A 21,268-nucleotide genomic window follows, 5' to 3' on the forward strand; every position below is an offset into this window, starting at 1 on the left:
GGAGAGTAAATGGAGTTAAAAAGTTCTAAGGTTCTTGCATTATCCAAGAATTAAAAAAGTACTTTGAAAAGCCATGGATGCTTGTGGTAACCACCAAAATAATATATAACTATAATCAATAAAAGAGGAAATGGGAACTAATATTCCAAAAGAAAGCAAGAAAAGAGACGCAAAGGGGAAAAAATAGACAGGAAAAGTGGAAATAAAGTAGTAAGTAAGGTGGTAGATTTAAACCCAAATATATCAGTAAAAACATTAAATGTAAATGGACTGAATGTTCTAATTAAAATAAAAAGAATGCCATACTAAGTAGAAAAAAACAATTAGAGGCTCCTCAAAAGAGATACACCTAAAATACAAAAAAATATGCAATGCTTAAAAATGATAGAAAAAGATATACCATACAAACAATTACTAAAAGATAGCTGGAATTGCAGATGAAGATTTTAAGACAAAAAACATTGCTAGAAATAAAGATGGATTTTTTCATAAGATAAAATATTATTTTCACCAGAAAGGTAAAAAGTTAAATTTATATGCATATAATTATAAAATAGCCTCACAAATATAGGTAATGATGTGAACCACTTTAGCTTCCTGCTCTCCCACTTACAAAATTCTGATCCACAGGCAACTTTATTTTCTTTTCTTCAGGTATAGAGGAAGACTTTTCTCCTCCTTTCTAAGTATAATCTTCTTATCCTCTCATGTCCTCCAGAAGCTTCTTTTCATTTTTGCTTACCTCTTGACTTTTCTTCCCACTCACCTGCTTCTTTCACTCAATATACAGACCCCCAAGTCTCTCCCATCTTCCACAATAAAAGCCTTTGATTCTGCATCTTTGTCTAACTATTTCATTACCTTTCTCCTTCACTTCTAAGCTAAGGTTCCTAAAAGGACAATCTATGTCTGAATCCCTCACTTTTCATCTGCTACTCAACCCACAGAAATCAAGCATCTGTTCCAATTTCTCTACTGAAGCATCAGTCCTCAACTTATTTCATTTATCTGCAACACAATTGATCACTTCTTTGAAACTCTTTCTTCCATAGGCTTTGAGACACTATACTCTGAATTCTTCTCCCAATTATATGGCCATTTTTCTCCATGTCTTTTATTGGATCCAGTTTGTTTTTTCCATAAATGTTAGTTTTCTCCCATATTTTATCCTAAGGTGATTTTTTTCTCTCTGCTTCCTCTGCATCAATGTTTTTCAAGGTATGGTCTTTTGATTATGCACACCAGAATCATTTAGAGGCACTGGTTTTAAATGCAGACTCCTTGAGGGGTAGGGCTCAGGAATGTGCAATTTTTACAGAATTCTCAGTGATTCTGATGCAAACCAGGGTTTAAGAAGCACAGCACTTCCCTAGGTAATTTCACCTTAAGGAAACTCCTGTGGTTTTAACTATTATTCCTATGCTGACAACTTCCAATTTATATCTCCACCTAGACTTCTCCCTTAAATCAAAACTCAATTATGATTAAAATTGTCTTCTAGAGAAAGAAGGCAGAGAGGTGTTTGGCTAAAGTCCATAAAGTTTTAAAGTATATAAATAATGTAAAGCATAGTAATTCAAACCACAAAGAGTACTACACTAGGAGATACAAAATTGAGGTTGTAGTATTGGTTCTATTAATTAATAGTTGTGTGACCTTTGTCAATTCACTGAACTTCACACAACTTCAAATCCTCATTTATAAAACTGAAATAGTTAGCATAAAAATACTTTAAGCCATAAAACATTGGACAAGTTATTTAACTGCTCTTAGTTTTCTCAGATATATCATGGAGTTAATGACACTTACTCAATAAGGTTATTGTGAGGATAAATTAAAATTGGCTTAGCATACAGGAAGTACTCAATAAAAATGAGAGAGTGAAAGATATATCACTATTAGTTGTTTAAAGATCTTAGTGAACATTCTAATGCTTCACCTCTTAACAGAGTTTTGTTTATAGAACATTCCAATAAATTATTTATATTTTTATTTTCCCATCAAAAAGTAGAAATATAAATGAAATTAGACAAGTGACAATTTTTAAAATTGAATAAAAAAGTGCATATGTTCTGGGGGAATATTCTTTCTGAATAAAAATGTAAAGAGTTAAGTGTAATTTGAGTGTTTTTGAAATAAATGTACTGTAAATCTACAAATGCTTAATTTTGATAAATAAGCATGATGAACTTTTATAAAAGTAAAAAAAGTTGTAGGGATTACAAAAAAAATATTTTGCCTCAAATTGATATGCTCCAGAGAAGGAATAGAGCAACCTTTTCATTCATTGTTTGATTAATTGATAGATTGATTGACTTTTTATTTCAGCATGTTATGGGGGTACAAATGTTGTTAAGGTTACATATATTGCCCTTCCTCCTCCTCCCCCCTCCCCCCTTGAGTCAGAGCTTCAAGCGTGTCTATCCCCCAGGTAGTGCACATCACACTCATTATGTGTGTATATACCTATCCCCTCCTCCCCTCCTCCCTCCTCCCACCTGCCCGACACCCGATAAATGTTTTGGGTTTTTTATAACATTTCGATTACCTTTTATATCTTTGCCTCTCCCTAGGAAGGGTTACAGGTATGCCCTTCCCCACTACAATGCTCACCACCTCCCTAAGATACCGGTCTAACCCCCAACCCCTGAATCCATAATACTGTTTTGAGCACTTACTATGTGATAGGTAATGAGGATGTGCTCCATTTCTCAAGGTCACAGTCTAACAAAGGACTGCTAAGTAAAAGAGTTATTTTAATCTGGAAATAAATCAGTCTTTAATTCCTTGATCATGGAGTCATTCTAAATGAATCCATTATAGGTCTCTTGTGGATGGTAAAAATCATAACAGGCAATCAAAGTATTATTTTGAGGGCAGATGACCCCAAATGAGAACCCAATAATTGATCTCAAAAGCAGACAATTAACAATATTTTGTAGGCAACAACATTCTGTGTGATTATGATAATTCTTCTGATTTATTATATGATGCTGTGGTACCACCACTGTTTGTCCACCATAAATAAATGTTTACCAAGAAATTTCTGTGAAGCTCAATAATGAATATATATTTCTTTCCCCAAGATAACTTTTCATAAATGTTTCTAATTAGAAACACTTATGTAGTTAATTCCAAAATAGTTATTTTGTTTTGCCTGATAATTTGATGTTAAATAAAATTAACAGATATCCTAATAATCCTGACCATTTTAAATTTGGACTGTGGACAAGTGGAATAGAATGGAGCTCTCTTTCTGGTGCAAAACAAAGTGGTTTTACATAATCTGGTCAGTAGTGAATTAGGAGAAATCATATTGTTGTCTCAGAACTAACAATGACTACTTTTATTTATTTTAAATGATTGACTTCCCAATCACTTCTAGAGTTTAGGAAAACAAACAAAGCACACACTTGGGTAAATGTAATTTTCTTTTTGCCTTCATTAATATTTTTTTATAAGGACTTTTTTAAAGATGAACAAAGCCAGTTACTTGTTAAAAGTGTTAGAGATAGATTTTATTCAGTAAAATCTATTGCAATAGGCAAGAAACCTCTGTGTAACCTGAGCTCAACTCTACCAAAGGAAAGGCAAGGGAGTTGTTAAATGCTGGAGACATGCTAAAGAAAATTCACTAAAGGCCATTAAGGAGGGGAGGGGTTGGTTTTTCGTGACTAGGCCATCTGGGTTAATCAATTGGCACTTAACCCAAGGAGAGACAAGCTTCTCCTGTCCTTATGATAGGAGGTACAAGTTGAAGTAAGGCACCCACCAAAGTTAGGCCCTTACCCTCCCACAGGGACTAGGAGTTGAGAGCTATCTTCTTAAATGTTTGCATTTAAAAGAGATGGCACCTAAGGTCCTTGAGAAGATAGTTCTGGGTGGTGGATAATTTATATCTTAATAGGCAGAGAAAGGATTTATAATTGCGACCTTTTTAAAGTAACTGCTCTAATAGTGGGCTCAAGGGCCTATTGTCCTACCATAAGGTTTTAGCTGGAACAAACAGTAAATTCTCTTGGCAGTTTGAGCTTTTTCAGGCAGGCATTGTAAGGGGGGCTGACATTATCTTAGAAACAGGACATTAAGCTGTTAGAAGTTATGCTAGAATCTTTTCAAGTCTCTTAGTGTGGGGTATGGATAGAGTTATATGCCAAGGTTTTTGTAGTTCTCAATGTAACTTTCCATTTGTCATTCGAGGTGCTATAATTCAGTTCTCTAATGACCAGAATTTTTCTAGTGATTGTTATTAAGTAGCACTCATTTATGTAATGTATATAGGAAATTTACTATCAATAAATAAAATATTCTTAGAATGTTTTATTTAATAACTTAGTAATATCCAAATTAATCTTCTTATGGTGGAAATCTGTAATCAATAGGACTTGCATATACATTGTCCATTATTGAATGGTAAAACATGAATGTGGAGAATAGCATTAAACATTTAAGTAGTGTTTATGTGGCACAAAATAACTATTTTGGTAGAGTTTGGGTCAAATTGATAGGTTGTTTTGGTATTATTAGGATCAATAGCTCAATCAGAACATTTCAGCAGACATCTTATGGAATTCAAATGTATGGGTGGCCCTAGCCCAAGAAAAATGTTATTTAATGGTAGAGCATGTGAACAGATACAGTATGTTTGATCTTTTGAGCAAAAACCTGTACTTCATATCTTTCCAAATACTCTCCTTAATCAAAAGTCATCTTGCCTGGTTCCTATTCAGAGGTAATATAATAATCAGCACTAAAAGTTTGGCTAAATATTTGTATTTTATGAAGGGTTTTGGAGTTGTTTTGTTATCCTAAAGAAGCAGAAGTAATAACAAGAGAAATCTTAAAATGGTAAAAATCACTTTCTGAAGCTTCTTTTGGAATTAATAAGTTCACAAAGCTTCATTTCAGCTTTTTGCATTCAGTTTTGAAAGTATCTTAATTCCAACAAGAAATTGAAATAATAAATAAATTCTCTAACACTTGGGTATTCCTCATAATACCACCATTCTAAGTGTTGTGTGTGTATATATATATATAAACACTTTTAAATATATACAGTAACCTTATGAAATAGGACTATCATTAACCTAATTTTATTGATGAAAAAACTGGAGTGTTTAAATAACACTCCAAACAGAAATTTGGCATCAAATTTAAAAAGGACTTTTAGGATAAAATAATGCTGTTACATTTTACTATTTAGCATGAACCTTCCATCCAAGCTATGACATGATATTTATCCTCCAAACTTTCCTGTACAAAGGAATGATCATTGCAAAAGAATTACAATTAAGAAGGTTCAGAGGTTCTGTTGTTGTGTTCCTTATAGATTGAACACAACTAGTTAATGTTTAAATATGCGCCACTAGATTTTTGGAAAAGAGTACCCTTGCTTCCAAGTGCAGCTTTCCTTGTCCCAATTTTAGTGCTTTTCACAGTCCACAGAAAATCAAATTAATTAGTTAATTCTAATGAAAAACTGCATAAAACATTTTCAATATCACTTCATTCTTAAGAAATCTCTACAATAGAATTTGTGTTTTTATGAAGGTATTCACAAAAACACATTAAAGAGGAGCATGCTTTTTATTGGCTTTGACTAAGTTTTGCTTAATTTTATTTCATTTAACTTGGCACTTTATGGTCAATCATTAATCCTTACAATCTGTTAAAATGCCAAAGTAAGGGTCATTACAATGCCATTGTACAAACATATTGGATTTATTTATATATCACAATATTGAAAGTAGCTTGTTTGTGTAGAATTAACCACTCATGTATACAAAGTAATTCTTTTGCTCTTTCTTAATGGATGTATATCAAATTAACATATGGCAAGCTGCCTACAATCATTCACAGCTTAGGAGTCTTTCTAGGATATGTTTTTATATGCAACTGTTTCACTACATTGCATATACTCTGCCTATGGAGATTTAATGTAGGCATTCTGCTTTCCCCCACTTTAACTTTCCCTTAAATTTACTGTATTATGTTTGTTTAAGTTGTCTAAGGACAAGAGAAAGCCAAAAGAATGAATAAATTTTTAAATGTTTTCAACAGTTGGTTTTCAAGTAAATATTATTTCTCAAAATCAATGTTTTCTAATCTGAATATAAAGCCAGTGCATATACATATCTTGTCATTAAAGGTAAAATAATATTAAACTTAATATTTTAATCACTTTTATTATTTAATCAAAGAATTGAATTGAATCTTGATCTTTTCTAACATAGTTCCCAAGAGACAGCATTAGAAATATGTTCAGGGTTTATAAATCAGGCCAATATGTCCATTACCACCATCATCATCCCTCATACATTTAAGACTTTTATATTCACAGTATTTTGAAAGTTATTAGTTTATGTTATTAATTTTTATGCCAACTCTGTAAGAATGGTAGAAGTGGTTATTTTGTTCCCATTTTGTAGATGAACAGCTGTGGCTCAGGTTTGCCCAAAGCAACTCAACCAGTAAAAAGGAGATTATATAGTCATCCTCTATCTTCTGATATAATAAACTATTAAATATATTTTACTATGCTAGAGCAGAGTTTCTCAAGCTCAGTAAAACTGGCATTTGTGACTGGATAATGATTTGTTTGGGGTATGTTTTGGTGCAGGGGAGGGGTCTTGCCTGTGATTATAGGACTTTTAACAGCATACCTGCCCTCTACCCACTACATGCTTGTAACACCTCCCCTGTTGTGACAACCCAAAATGTCTCAAAACATGGCAGATGTCCCCAGAGTCAAAATCACTACAGGTAAAAAGGTTGTTTTAATAGGAAAATGTTCTGAAAACCACAAAGAGGCTTGTAGGCATGGCTTCTAAGATGCCAGCTTTAAGGTATCAAAATTCAGTATTTCTCTTCATAACACAACTTGTACTTCTCAAAAATAAAAACATTTATTATAGCTAGGAGATTTTAAAAACTGAATATTTTGGTTCTCCTAATAACTGCACATCAAAGCAGTGTTTATTCATGAGTTACAATACCCAATAACTGATCATGTCCCCTGGCTATTAAGGAAACTAATTCATAATTAAGTATCCGGTGTTAACCTATCTATATCAAAGAGTAGACTTGAAAACAGACCAAAATTAGGGGTTTAAGTCACAGTATCTCCTTTTCTTTATCATCATTTTTATAAAGGAGGTGATTTAGGATTTAGTCTTTGAATACCAGGTACAATTTGGACAAACAGGGTGAAAAGAGATTATTCACAGCCAAGAAATCAGTATAAGCAAACACACTGAACTTTTGCAATGACATTGTGTTTTGTTTTATCAGCCTGATTAGAGAAAGGAATTTGTGTTGAAAATATTTAGAAATACAGCTGGAAATGTGGAATATTATGAGGCTAAGGAATTTACTATAAAAAATACATCTGTATCTTTAGACAATAAGATCATTTCAGGTTTTTGAGCAGTAAAATAACATGATAAAAGTAAGGAAGATGTAACCAGATGGACTGGAGAATAAAAATGCTGAGGACAGGGAAACCAAATAGGTGGCATTTTATTGAATCAAAGTACGAGGGAAGGAGAGAGCTAACATTAAATGCTAGCGTGGATGTGGAGAGATAGGAACACTCCTACACTGCTGGTGGGACTGCAAACTAGTTCAACCTATTTGGAAAGCAATATGGAGATACCTTAAAGTGATACAAGTGGATCTACCATTTATTTTATCCAGCAATCCCATTACTGGGCATCTACCCAAAAGATCCAATGACACTCTACAAAAAAGACACCTGCACTCGAATGTTTATAGCAGCACAATTCATAATTGCAAAGCTGTGGAAACAACCCAAGTGCCCATCAATCCAAGAGTGGATTAATAAAATGTGGTATATGTATACCATGGAGTACTATTCAGATCTAAGAAACAATGGTGATATAGCACATCTTGTATTTTCCTGGTTAGAGCTGGAACCCATACTACTAAGTGAAGTATCCCGAGAATGGAAAAACAAGCACCACATATACTCACCATCAAACTGGTATTAACTGAGCAGCACCTAAGTGAACACATAGGAACTATAGGAATTGGGTATAGGGCAGGTGGGAGGGGGGATGGGGGTGGGTATATACATACATAACCAGTGCGATGTGTACCGTCTGGGGGATGGTCACGCTGCAAACTCAGACTTGTGGGGGGAGGGGGTAAGGGCATTATTTGAAACCTTAAAATTTGTACCCCCATAATATGCTGAAATAAAAAAATAGGAACCCCCCAAAAATAAAAATAAAAAATAAATAAAATGTCTACTATGTACCAGGGACTGTGCTGCTTTAATTTATTATCTCATTGAATCTCTTTGAATTTCCATAGAAATGCCATATCCCAAATGAGAATGTGATTAGGAGAGTTAACTGGTTTGTCAAAATTTACCCTGCTAGCCAGGTGCCTGATATAAGATTGCATTCCAGGTGTGCCATACTTACAGATAGCAATGGAGGAGTAGAGGGAGGAATTAATGCAAGAGACATTATATCAGGCCTCAGAATATGAAACCACAAATTATGGCATCTTGGCATACTGAATATTTTAAGCTGAAGGAAGTTGGAAAACTACGGAGGCAAGAAGGTCACTCTTACCTTCTCTTGTCTTTCTCCCCTAAAGCAATGTAGTAAAATAATTCTCTGACCTACCTCCCCTGAAAGTAGATCATAAGACCCTCATTCCAAAAGAGTCCTGCCCTATACCCTGAGACCAAGAAGAATCTGAATACACAGTCCTTGCTAAATCTCCCCATGTTTATTACCATTACATCATACCCTTTTGTCTTCCAATCATACTTCTGCATGACTGTTCATAAAATTGTACAGTTGTCCTTGGATCTTAGGGTCTTCATTTCTGAAGACTCTGGTGTCACATAATACTTATATTAAATAAATTTGTTATGCTTTTTTCTTGTCAATCTGTGTTTTGTTATGGGGTCTCAGCCGTGAACCTAGCAATGGTTAAGGAAAAGACTACTTTTTCTCCCCTACAACTACAAAGACTAAATCAATAAGACTTAGTAATAATATTTAAGGCTAGGCTTGAGGTTTAGAAGAGTGGGTAATAAAGGTTACTCCTTGCTTCTATGAACAGCTGTCAATCCGGAATTAGACTTGGCAGTCTCAACTAAAGGTGGAAAAATAACATTATTACTTTCAAGACTGCCTTGTTTCAAAGTCATTCTAGAATAGTTGATGTAAAAGGATACTGTACTTTAGATAGACTCTACAGCTACCCAAGCCCCACACCATCTGCAGCCTGGAGGAGTCTAAGCAAATAATTTCATTTTGGGGGTGACATTATTTTGCACATTGTTGGGCAAACAAATGGTCAAAAGTTCTGAACCAGAGTTTCTTAGGATACTGGAAGTAAATTCATTGGCAGTACAATGGCACTAGCTCCTTTATGTTCTTTGCAGTATTGGAAGCACTTTGATGATTTTATTCAGTCTTCTAGATATTGTACTAGGCTGGAAACATAAAGGCCTATTATATCTAGAAATATGCCTAATCATTCACTAGCTTGTATGTGTTCATTATTTATAATTTTCAGGTAAATGAAATAGTCCTAGAGTCTATACCTATATGTAGTTTTGACATAAACATAGTCATTGTCATGGGATGGAAGGATTGTTAATTCATCCATGAAATTACCTTTGATGATAAGATGCTCAATTTGAAAGCCCAAATGTAGGTGTAAATGGCATATTGAAGTGCTAATGGGAGTAATCCTTTAGTTAGACAGAATGGATTTTGTTATTTGAGACCAATATGCATTCTGTTTGTATTGAGCCTTTGAAATGAATGCACAAAAACATGTTATAATACAAAAAATAAGAAAATTATCTGGCTTTGGGACTATTTCATATAAATTTTTGGAAACCAAGACAAAATGGATTTTAAGCAAGCATTAGATGAGTGCTAAATCTTTTCAGCCTTTTCATCTACATTTAGAGAAAATCTTAATACTAAAAAATCTGAAACTGTTACTATAATATAACTCATTAATGTAATGTATTTGCTAAGTAGCTAATTTGACCTTTTGGAATTTAAGCATAAAACTATCACGTACTGTACATAGTTAGTAAAATGAGGAAAAGTTTGTTTGCAAAACTCTAAAAGCATCATTTTAGAGTTTAGACTGCATGTACGTACTTTACTCTGGAACTGTTTTTGATTTTTTCTTGGACTTAGTACTCTATTGTTTATCTTCATTTTGTAGTGAACAGAAAATAAAGGACAAAAAAAAAAAAAAAAGAACTGAGTACACCCACAACTAATAATAGAGACCTAGCTAACTTTTTCAGTATTAATGTCTTATTCAAAATAAAGGACAAAAAAAAAAAAAAAAGAACTGAGTACACCCACAACTAGTAATAGAGACCTAGCTAACTTTTTCAGTATTAATGTCTTATTCAAACAACTTTTTAGACTTTTCCACAGTGACTATTAGAAAAGTTTGGTTTGGTTTGGCTCCTAGTAAAAGAAAACAACAAAAAATAGCTTCATAATAAGAATAAGACTGAAAATTCAGGAGTTCTTCTCTGAATATATTTTTATTTAAAATATTTATTTAAAATATTTATCATTGACTTTGTAATAAAGTCTCTCTTATGATAAAGCAATATACTAATTCATATTAATTTAGAACACCATAAAGTTCAAATTGAAAAAAAGTCAGTGATCTGAATAGACAGTTTGTAGAAGTCACATATCAATAGCACTTCATATACTGTTATACTGAACATTTATTATATAAAGAATTACAAAGGCAACTTTGGCAAAACAAATATATTACAAAAAATTATGGATCTTTCCAAATGTTATACAATCAATAATTTTTTGGAAATAGTTGATCCATTGATGGGATACTTGGTTAAATATATTTAGTTATTATATGTTTGATTTCTTGTTATGGAAATTGATGTGCTTTTTACTTAATAAAGCCATTTCTCTTTAGACATGTTTTTGTATTTGTCATCTTAACTAAATTTAAAAATAATTATACTTAAAGATTAAAATTACTAAGAAATTAAATATAATAACTAAATACATTTTCCTACTTAGTGGATTCAGATCTCCCACTTCTAAAAGAGTATAGTTCACAGTTTTTATTGACTTTTTAATAGTAATGATTAAAAAATATTTCCTTGATTACGTCCCTAGTGAAACAGAGCAAATGAAACAGCTTCATAATAGAAAGTGGCAAAAGTAAGCTTCATAATAAAAGATGACAAAATTAAGAAAGAAAGGGTGATTTAAAATTATTCACATTGCCCTAATTATACACGACCTTTAACTTAAAATATACAGGTTTCAAGTACATTTTGAAAGCACAAATTAATCTATCATTTAGGACTTTAATTAAATTCACTTATTTACTTGGTGTTTTATGTCAGAGGAGTTTAGAAGAAATATTGAACCTCAAATTCTACCCACTCCTTCCTTTGGCAGCTAATTTATTTTACTAATGTTTGAAACTTAGTTTAGTTAATTTATATTCCTATCCTGAGATCTGAGTTAGAGGAAGATAAAGCTATTTGATATTTGCATGCTCTTTGGTAGATACTGAGAAATTTTTTCCAAGTATTTTATAACAAAGCAAAGACAATAGTTCTTTTTGGGGTTGGTAGAATTGACTTATAATTTTTTTCAAGGATTGAAGTCTAATTCCATAACCAGTGTAGATATAGAGAATTATGTAAAATTAGAAATCTCTTTGTGCATTACCACTCTAAGTGTACTTTTCCATCTAGTCTCTCATTTGATCCTCACCAAAACATGGTGAAATAATCTGAGTAAGAAGTAGTATTCCATTTACAAATGTGCCAATCAGCAATAATTAGAGCTAATGTTTGATGAACAGTATACACATATCATACACATTATGTTATTTAATCCTCACAATGACTGAGTGAAATATAAGTGCCATTATACATAAGGAAAGTGAACCTTATAGAGGTTGTATTTGTTTCCTAGGACTGCCATAACAAGTTTGTCACAAATTGGGTGGCATAAAGCAACAGAGATTTATTTTCTTACAGTTCTGGAGGCTAGAAGTCTGAAAGCAAGATGCCAGCAAGGCCATGTTCCTTCTGAGGGCTCTAGGGAAGAATCCTTCTTTGCCTCCCTCAATTTCTAGTGGTTGCTAGCAACCATTGGTGTTCCATAGCTGTAGCTACTTCATTCCATTCTCTGCCTCTGTTGTCACATGTTTTTATTCTGTTTGTATGTCTTTCTATCTCCAAATGTTTCCCTCCCTTATAAAGATAGCAATCATTGGATTTGAGCCCACCTTAATCCAGTATGACTTCATCTTAACTTGATAACATCAGCAAACACCTTATTTCTAAATAAGGTCACATTTATACATACCATGGCTTAGAACATTAACATATCCTTTTGGTGGACACTGTTCAGCCCACAAGAGAGTTTAAGGAACCTACCCAAAGTCACAAAGCTAGTAAGTTGCACAGTCAAGAATTCGACTCAGTCTGACCCGAGAGTCTATGTTTTTCAATACTATATTCCACTGTCCCTAAAAGTCAAACTGATTACAAAGCTTACCCTTAGCTAGTTACATGACAAAGCTATGATAAAAGTCAAAGTTTTCTTGACTTCTAACATAGATTATCATATTCCTACTGCATAATGCTACCTTGAATACTACTTAAAAATAAAAGTTTTATTGTTATGATATTTTTGAAGAATTTTGTTCTACATTGGAAGATCAAACAAATTAAGCATAGTGTTTTTGCTTATTTACAAAGGCTGAGGGAACTTGTCATGACTCAGTGTTTCTCACAGTTTTCCTCTAACATGCCCTTACAGAGATAGGAGTAAATATGTCTCCTCCAGCTCAAGTCTTGGAGTATCAGGAAAAGTTTCCAGGAATCAGATCAAAATGTTCTTTAATATAGCATTATTTTTAATTCTTGCCAATTATATGTCCAAGCATAGTTTAATTTAAAATTAATATTTTCACTTACATAGAATAAAATTGACTCCCCAAGAGGAAGGAACCCCCAGGCATACCACTACCAACAACAGGTACTACAGTACAGTCTGGAAGTTTTCTGGTTTAAATAAAACTCAGAGAATAATAGTAAATTTAAGTTCTAATCCTAGGGGTCAGCAAAAATACATAGTAATTCTTGAGTGTGTATGGTTTTCTCCTCCATTCTTGGAAAATCTTATCTGAGCCAAATAGGGAGGAAACCATCTTACCACAGAGCTAGATGAGATTTACCAGGAATGTAACTACTTTTACTGAGTCCTTCAGTCATTCTGACATCATGAGAATTTTGGCTTCCATACTGAAGGGCTAGTTTGAATTTTTGAGTGTTTGAATACAATCTGTTAGAATAGATAGCTGATGAGTACAGTCAGCTCAATACCTCAAGCGTTCCTTTAGTATTTTTCTGCTACTGAATTCTATTTTGAATCCTATTTTGATGTATATCACCCGAGTATCAGCTTCCATCAGAAAGTTTTGATGACCTACAAATACTACACAATATATGAATATCTACATGGAATATTATATTAATGGTTGCTATGACTATTTAAAAATGATCCTGGCATGTTAAAAATTAGCTCCACTAGGAAATGCAGATGAGATGATCATTCCTTATAACATATTACAAAAGGAACTTATTTGCTTAACTTTCTTTTAATTTGGTTAACAGGAGACCAGAAATCAACATCATTAGAATTATTGAACTAGCTCTAATTTCAAACACTCCACATATTTTAACAAGATGAAATGTAATGAAGAATCTCTTTCATAAGAGTATTGTGTGTGTCCACATCCACAGAGAGAGTGGAATAATAGACATTGGTGACTCAGAAAAGAAGAAGGGTGGAGGGAGGGTGTGGGAAAGAAATTACCTAATGGGTACTATATATACTAATCGAGTGATAGTTAAACAAAAAGCCCAAATGTCACCACTATGCAATATATCTTTCTAACAAAACTGCACTTGTGCCCACTAAATCTATAAAAATAATTTAAAAATAGAAAATAGAAAATCAATAAATAAACTCAATGAACTAAAACATAGTGAGTTCAATTAAATATAAGACTGTTTAAAAGCAATATAAATATTAACATGGAGAGGTAGTGCTCACAATGAAGGCAGAATGATACTGAAGATTACCATGGGAAATTCATAAGCTAGCCTAAATTCCTTCCATTAAAAAAGGATTGACTCATAATGAAAAAATTGTGGCATATATATATATATATATATATATGCATACACAATGGAATACTATTATTATTCAGTGTTAAAAAAGGGAGATACTACCATTTGTGACAATATGGATGAACCTGGAGGACATTATGCTAAGTGAAATAAGCCAGACACAGAAAGAAAACTACAGTATGATCTCACTAATATGTGGATTCCGAAAAAAGTCAAATAAATAGAAATAGAGAATAGAATGCTGGCTACAGGCACAGGAAATAAGGGAAAATAGGGAGAAGTAAGTCAAAGGGTATAATACAAATTTGTAGTTACAGAGGATGAATAAGTCTAGAGATCTAATGTACAGCATGAAGCTATAGTTAATAATATTATATACTGAAAATTTGCTAAAAGGGTAGATTTTAAGTGTTCTTACGCACACATATACACACACATAAGGTAACTATGGAAGTTGATGGATAGGTAAATTACAGTAATAATCATTTTACCATGCATATCTACATTAAAACATCACATTGTACACTTCAAATATACACAAAAATTAGATTTAAAAAAATAATAAAATTGTATTCATAGTAAAAGAAAAACAGTTGACTCATGACTGAACTACCTGTACTGTATCTATAATCTCTCCCTTCACATTATTCATATGCATTTTAGAATTTTTCTATATTCACCTAATGCTTAGTAACAGTTACATGCTGTGAGAAATACTTTTTAAAATTTGTTTTACTTTTTTTTTTGAATGAGGCATATCATTTTGGTTGAGAGTAACTCTCAAATGTAAGTGTGTAGCAGAATTATCTCATGAACTTGTTAAAATACAGACTACTGGATTCCATCCCCATAGTTTCTTATTTCAGTAAGCATGGGGTGTGGCCCAAGAATTTATTTTAATAAGAACTCCCCAAGTGATACTGATGCTTCCAATCTGAGGATCATACTTTGAGAATTACTGGTATAGTCAATAGCAAGAGTACTGGCTTTAGAACTACTCAAACCTGAGTTTCAATCTTGTTTCTTCCAAATCAGTTAATTCCTCTGAGATCATCTGCAACTTTGTTTGTTGTACTTTATGGAATACTCTAAAATACAATGCCTGACAAAGAGTAGGAACTCTAAAAAATAGTGGCTATTATAAGTATTTTATTTTCATATAACCCTAGATTATTGAAATAAGATCACTCTTAATTTCATTATTCAATTTTACTTATTCGTGTAATAATTATTAAAGAATAAAATGTTCTTCTTAGTGTCCCCCTGGACACAAAGGAAAGCTGAATCTTTACATTTCTTTTATTGACGCCAAGATGGGCATTATACAGATTGTCTCTGTCTCTTCTCCCTCCCCACAACCGGTAACAATACCAGCCTTGGCAAGCTATAACCTAGGGGTAGGTAGGCAAAGAATAAAATTCCATGACAGAATCTAGGGGTTTCAAATTTCTCTTCTGAATCTCCTATTATATATAATAGTGAACTTAGTAGTACACTTCCAAGGAATCACAAAACATCCTGATATGGAGGTAGAAGAACTACTAACTACTATAGATCCATTCTAAGTTGTTTTTTTTGTTGTTGTTTGTTTGTTTGGGGTTTTTTTGTTTTTTTTTGTTTTTTAATATTTTCTCCTTACAGCTGTACCAAGTAACTACAGCAGCCATGGGACATGGCAAATGGTTACACATTTTGCCTCATGCTATAAAGTTGGCAAAAGATAGAAAAGAACTCTGAAAGAACACCTATGATCTAATTGTAAAAATCCTCCTATATAAAATCATAAAATATTAACAATAAAAGGAATCATCTCTTCCAACTCTCGTTTTATATAGAAAAATAAAATGACTCGCTTAGTTTTCCTAGAGTAGATTTTTAAAATAATTATTATTTCTCATCCTGATCATTTTGAAATTATTCCTTAAAGTGTTCAATAGTAAAGTCCATTTTAAATCAGTATGAAGTCAAAATTTTTGTTTCTTATTTTATATTTATTTATTTATTTTATATATTTTTATTTCAGCATATTATGGGGTAGAAATGTTTAGGTTATACATGTATTGCCTTTGTCCCACCTGAGTCAGAGCTTCAAGTGTGTCCATCTCCAAGATGGTGTGCACTGCACCCCTTAGGTGTGAATATGCCCATCCTCTCCCCCTCACACACACCTGCCCAACACCTGATGAATGTTACTACTATTTTTGCAACTAAGTGTTGATCAGTAAATGCCAATTTGATGGTGAGTACGTTTAGTGCTTGCTTTTTCATTCTTGGGATACTTCACTTTTAAGAATGGGCTCTAGCTCAATCCAGGATAATACAAGAGGTGCTAATTCACCATTATTTTTATCTTTGAGTAGTACTCCATGCTATACATATAGCACATTTTATTAATCCACTCGTGTATTGATGGACAATTGGGATGTTTCCGTATCTTTCAAATTGTGAATTGTGCTGCTATAAACATTTGCGTGTAGATGTCTTGATTATAGAATGATTTTTCTTCCTTTGGGTAGATGCCTACTACCCATGTCATTGGTGAATCAAATGGTAGTTCTATTTTTAGTCCTTTGAGGTATCTCCACATTACTTTTCATAGAGGTTATACTAATTGGCAGTCACAACAGCAGTGTAAAAGTGTTGCAACCTCTCTGCATCTATGCCAGCATTTGTTGTTATGGGAATTTTTGATAAAAACCATTCTCACTGGGATTAAGAGATATCTCACTGTAGTTTTGCTTTGCATTTCTCTGATGATTAGAGATGTTGAGCAATTTTTTATATGTTTGCTGGCCATTATTCTGTCTTCTTTTGCAAAGTTTTTGTGTGCGTTCTTTACCTACTTTGTAATCGGGTTGTTTGATTTTTTCTTGTTGATTTTATTAGGCTCTATGTAGATTCTAGTTATCATCCCTTCATCATATGTGTAGCATGCAAATATTCTCCCATTGTGTAGGCTGTCTACTCGCTCTAATGGTTGTTTACTTGGCTGTGCAGAGCGTTTAAATTTTATCAGGTCCCACTTATTTATTTTTGTTGCTGCTGTGATTGCTTTGGGAGTCTTCTTCATAAACTGTTTACCTAGGCCGATGTCCAAAAGAGTTTTCCCAACATTTTCTTCTAGAATTCTTGTGGTTTCATGTCATAAGTTTAAGACCATTATACATCATGTGTTGATTTTTGTGAGAGGTGAGAGATGCAGATCTAGTTTCAATCTTCTACATGTGGCTATCCAATTTTCCCAGCACCATTTATTGAATAGGGATTTTTTCCCTAATGTATTATATTTTTCTCTGCTTTGTCAATGATGAGATGACAATATGAGAATGGTTTTATATCTGGGTTCTCAGTCCTTTTCTGAAGGTCTATGTCTCTGTTCTTGTGCCAATACATACTGTTTTGGTTACTATGGCCTTGTAGTATAGCTTGAAGTCTGGTAGATTGATGCCTCTTAATTTGTTCTTTTTGCTTAAGATTGCTTTGGCTATACAGCGTCTTGTCTGGTTCCACACAAAATGTAGAATTATTTTTTCTAGATCTGTGAAAATTTATGTTGGTAATTTGTTAGGGAATGCATTGATTCTGTAGAACAATTGAGGTAGTATAGACATTTTAACAATATTGATTCTGCTTATCTATGAGCATGGTAGGGTTTTCCATCTGTTTATATCGTCTACAATTTCTTTTCTCAGTGTTTCATAGTTCTCCTTATATATGCCTGTTACCTCCTTCATTAAATATATTCCTAAATATTTAATTTTCTTTGATGCTATTGTGAAAGGTATTGCATCTTTTATTTGATTCTTGCCTTGACTGTGATTGGCATATATGAAAGCTACTAATTTGCGTGCATTGATTTTGCATCTGAGACTTTGCTGAATTCATTTATCAATTCCACGAGTCTCTTGGTTGAATCTTTGTCATTTTCAAGATATAATATTATAGTGTCAGCAAAGAATGAAAGTTTGACCTATTCTTCCGCCATTTGTATACTCTTGTTTGATTGCTCTCACAAGGACGTCAAGCACTATGTTGAATAGAAGTGGAGATAGAGCAACCTGACTGGTTCCAGTTCTAAGCAAGAATGCTTTCAATTTTCCCCTGTTAAGTATGATGTTAGCTGTTGGTTTAGTATATATGGCTTTGGTAATTTTGATGTGTGACTTATCTATGCCTATTTTTAAGGAGTTTTTTATAATAAAGGTGTGCTTAATTGTGTCAAATGCTTTTTTCTGTGTCTATTAGGAAGATCATATAGTCTTTGTTCTTGCTTTTATTTATATGGTGAATTATAGATTTGTGTATGTTGAACCATCCTTGCATCTCTGAGATGAAGTCCACCTGGTTATAATGAATAATTTTCTTATATGTAGTTCAATTCAGTTTGCTAAGATTTTAGTAAGAATTTTTGCATGTATATTCATAAGGTATATTGGTCTATAATTTTCTTTATTGTTGTGTCCTTTGCTGGGTTTAGTATCAAGGTGATATTGGCTTTGTAAAACAAATTGAGGAGGATTCCATCCTGCTCAATGTTGTGGAATAATTTCTGCACTATAGATACCATTTCATCTTTGTTGATTTGGTAAAATTCAGGTGTGAACCTGTCTGGTCCAGGACTTTTTTTATTGGAAGATTTTTTATTGCTGCTTCAATTTTGGTACTTGATATTGAACTGTTAATGAGCTCTATTTCTTCCTGACTGAGACTAGGAAGGTTGTGGGTTTCCAAGAATCTATCCATTTCCTCCATGTATTTAAGTTTTGGGGCATAGTGATTTTCATGATGTTTTGTATTTCCATGATATCTGTTGTGACCTCCCCTTTTTCATTTCTAATTTGGCTTATTAGACTCCTTTCCATTCTACTTCTGGTCCATCTAGCAAGAGGACTGTCAATACTGTTTATATTTTCATAGAACCAACTTTTTGTTTTATTAACCTTCTGTATAGTTATTTTGTTATTGATTTCATTTAGTTATTTTCTCATCTTGGTTATCTTTTTTCTTCTGCTGGGTTTAGGATTGGTTTGATCTTCCTTTTCCAGTTTCTTGAGACAGTTAATTAGTTTGTTGATTTGTAATCTTTCTATCTTTTGGGTATGGCTATTTAATGCTATTAGTTTTCCTCTCAGGAATGCTTTTGCTGTATTGCACAGATTTTGATAACTTGCGTCCCCATTATTTAGTTCAAAGAATCTTTTGATTTTCATCTGGATCTCCTTCTTGCCCCAGTAGTCATTCAGCAATAGATTGTTTAATTTCCATATATTTGTGTAGAGGTGAGTGTTTCTGTTGGAATTGATATATAATTTTATTCCACTGGGGTCTGAGAAGATACATAGTATAATTTCTATTTTTTTTAATTCCTTGAGATCTATTTTGTGGCTTAGGATGTGATCAATTTTAGAGAAGGTTCCATGAGCTGATGGGGAAAAAAGTATATTCAGAGTTGTTTGGGTAGAATGTTCTGTAGCTGTCTATTAGGCCCATTTGTTCTAGAGTTCTGTTTAAGTCCATTGTTTCTTTGCTTATTTTCTGCTTGGAGGATATGTCCTGTTCTGTCTGTGAGGTGTTGAGATCCCCAGCTATTATGGTATTGCTGTTTATTATGTTGTTTAGATCAATCAGCAATTGCTTTATGTATCTGGGCTCTCTTGTGTTGGGTGCATAAATATTTAGGACTGTTAAGTCTTCTTGTTGGATTTTTCCCTCCACCACTATATAGTGACCATCTTTGACTTCTTTATTTTTGTTGCTTTACAGTTGATGTTATCTGATTTAAGAATGGCTACCCCAGCTTTCTTTTGGTTTCCATTTGCCTGGTAAATTATTTTCCATCCCTTCACCTTGAGTCTGAATGCATACTTTTGGGTAAGATGAATTTCTTGGAGATAGCAGGTGCTTGGCTTGTGTTTTCTAACCCATTCAGCCAGCCTATGGCTCTTTAGGGTGGAATTCAAGCCATTCACATTTATAGAGAGAATTGATATCTGGGGTAGATTTCTGTTCATATTGTTGGATAGACTCTTATTATTTAGTTTTAACTCTCAAGCCATTGTGGAATCAGGGTTTTGGTCTTTATCTTTTGGGTGATTTTATACTGGTAGGTATCTATTGTGCTGGTCAGTGTTTATGCATAATGCACGTCTAAGTACTTCCTGCAAGGAAGGTCTGATCTTCACAAATTCCATCAGTGATTGCTTCTGTGGGAAAGTCTTTATTTCTCACTCATATAAGTAGCTTAGTTTTGCAGGATAAAGAATTCTAGGTTGACCATTATTTTGTTTTACAAGACTGAGAATGGGTCCCCAGTTCCTTCTGGCTTGTAAAGTTTCAGTTGAGAAATCTGCTGTTAGAATGACATATACCCATTTCTGAGTTACCTGCTGTTTTTGCCTTACTCCTAGAAGGAGTGCCTCTTTTGTATTTACCTTGCCCAGCCTAATAACTATTCATGTGGTGATTGTTTTTTCACACTGAGTCCCCCGGGAGTCTTGTGTGCTTCTAGTACCTGGATATCTACATTTCTGGCTAGGCTAGGAACATTTTTTTCCATTATTCCTAGAGATAGATTTCCCAACCCTTGTGTCTTTTCTTTTTCATACTCATGGATGACTATAATTTTTATGTTTGGTTTCTTTATATAATCCCACATTTCTTGTATGCTTTGTTCATGTCTCTTGCTTCTGTTTTCTTCATCTGATTTGTTTAGCACATAGGTGTTATCTTCAAGCTCTGAGATTCTTTCCTTTGTGGGATCCAGCCTATTCTTAAGGCTTTCCACTGTGTTTTGTAGTCCCTTGAATGCCTCTTTCATTTCCAGTATTTCTATTTGATTTTTTCATAATACTTCAATTTCTTTAGATAATTTGTTTTATCCATTTCCTGCATTTCTCTTGTGGCTTCTTTGTATTAGGTTTCTCTTTTCTTTTGAATTCCATTGAGCTTTCTTACAATCCATATTCAAAATTCTTCCTCTGTCATTTTAATCATTTCATTTAAGTTGGTATCCATTGCTGAGGAACTAATGATTTCTTTTGGGGGTGACTTTATGCT

General features: G+C 33.3%; 1 protein-coding gene across 1 annotated transcript in view; it reads left to right on the plus strand.

The window, feature by feature from the left end:
* Window positions 1-15,949, plus strand: part of LOC105885282 (uncharacterized) — an 87,549-nt gene extending 71,600 nt beyond the window's left edge. The window contains exons 5-6 of the mRNA XM_075999534.1: window positions 15,469-15,609; window positions 15,854-15,949. Of these exons, the coding sequence (XP_075855649.1) occupies window positions 15,469-15,609; window positions 15,854-15,949 (237 nt within the window). The remainder of the gene's footprint in view (window positions 1-15,468; window positions 15,610-15,853) is intronic.
* Window positions 15,950-21,268: the final 5,319 nt, after the last annotated feature.

Source organism: Microcebus murinus, chromosome X (assembly GCF_040939455.1).
Source record: "Microcebus murinus isolate Inina chromosome X, M.murinus_Inina_mat1.0, whole genome shotgun sequence".
NCBI classification, from domain to species: domain Eukaryota; kingdom Metazoa; phylum Chordata; class Mammalia; order Primates; family Cheirogaleidae; genus Microcebus; species Microcebus murinus.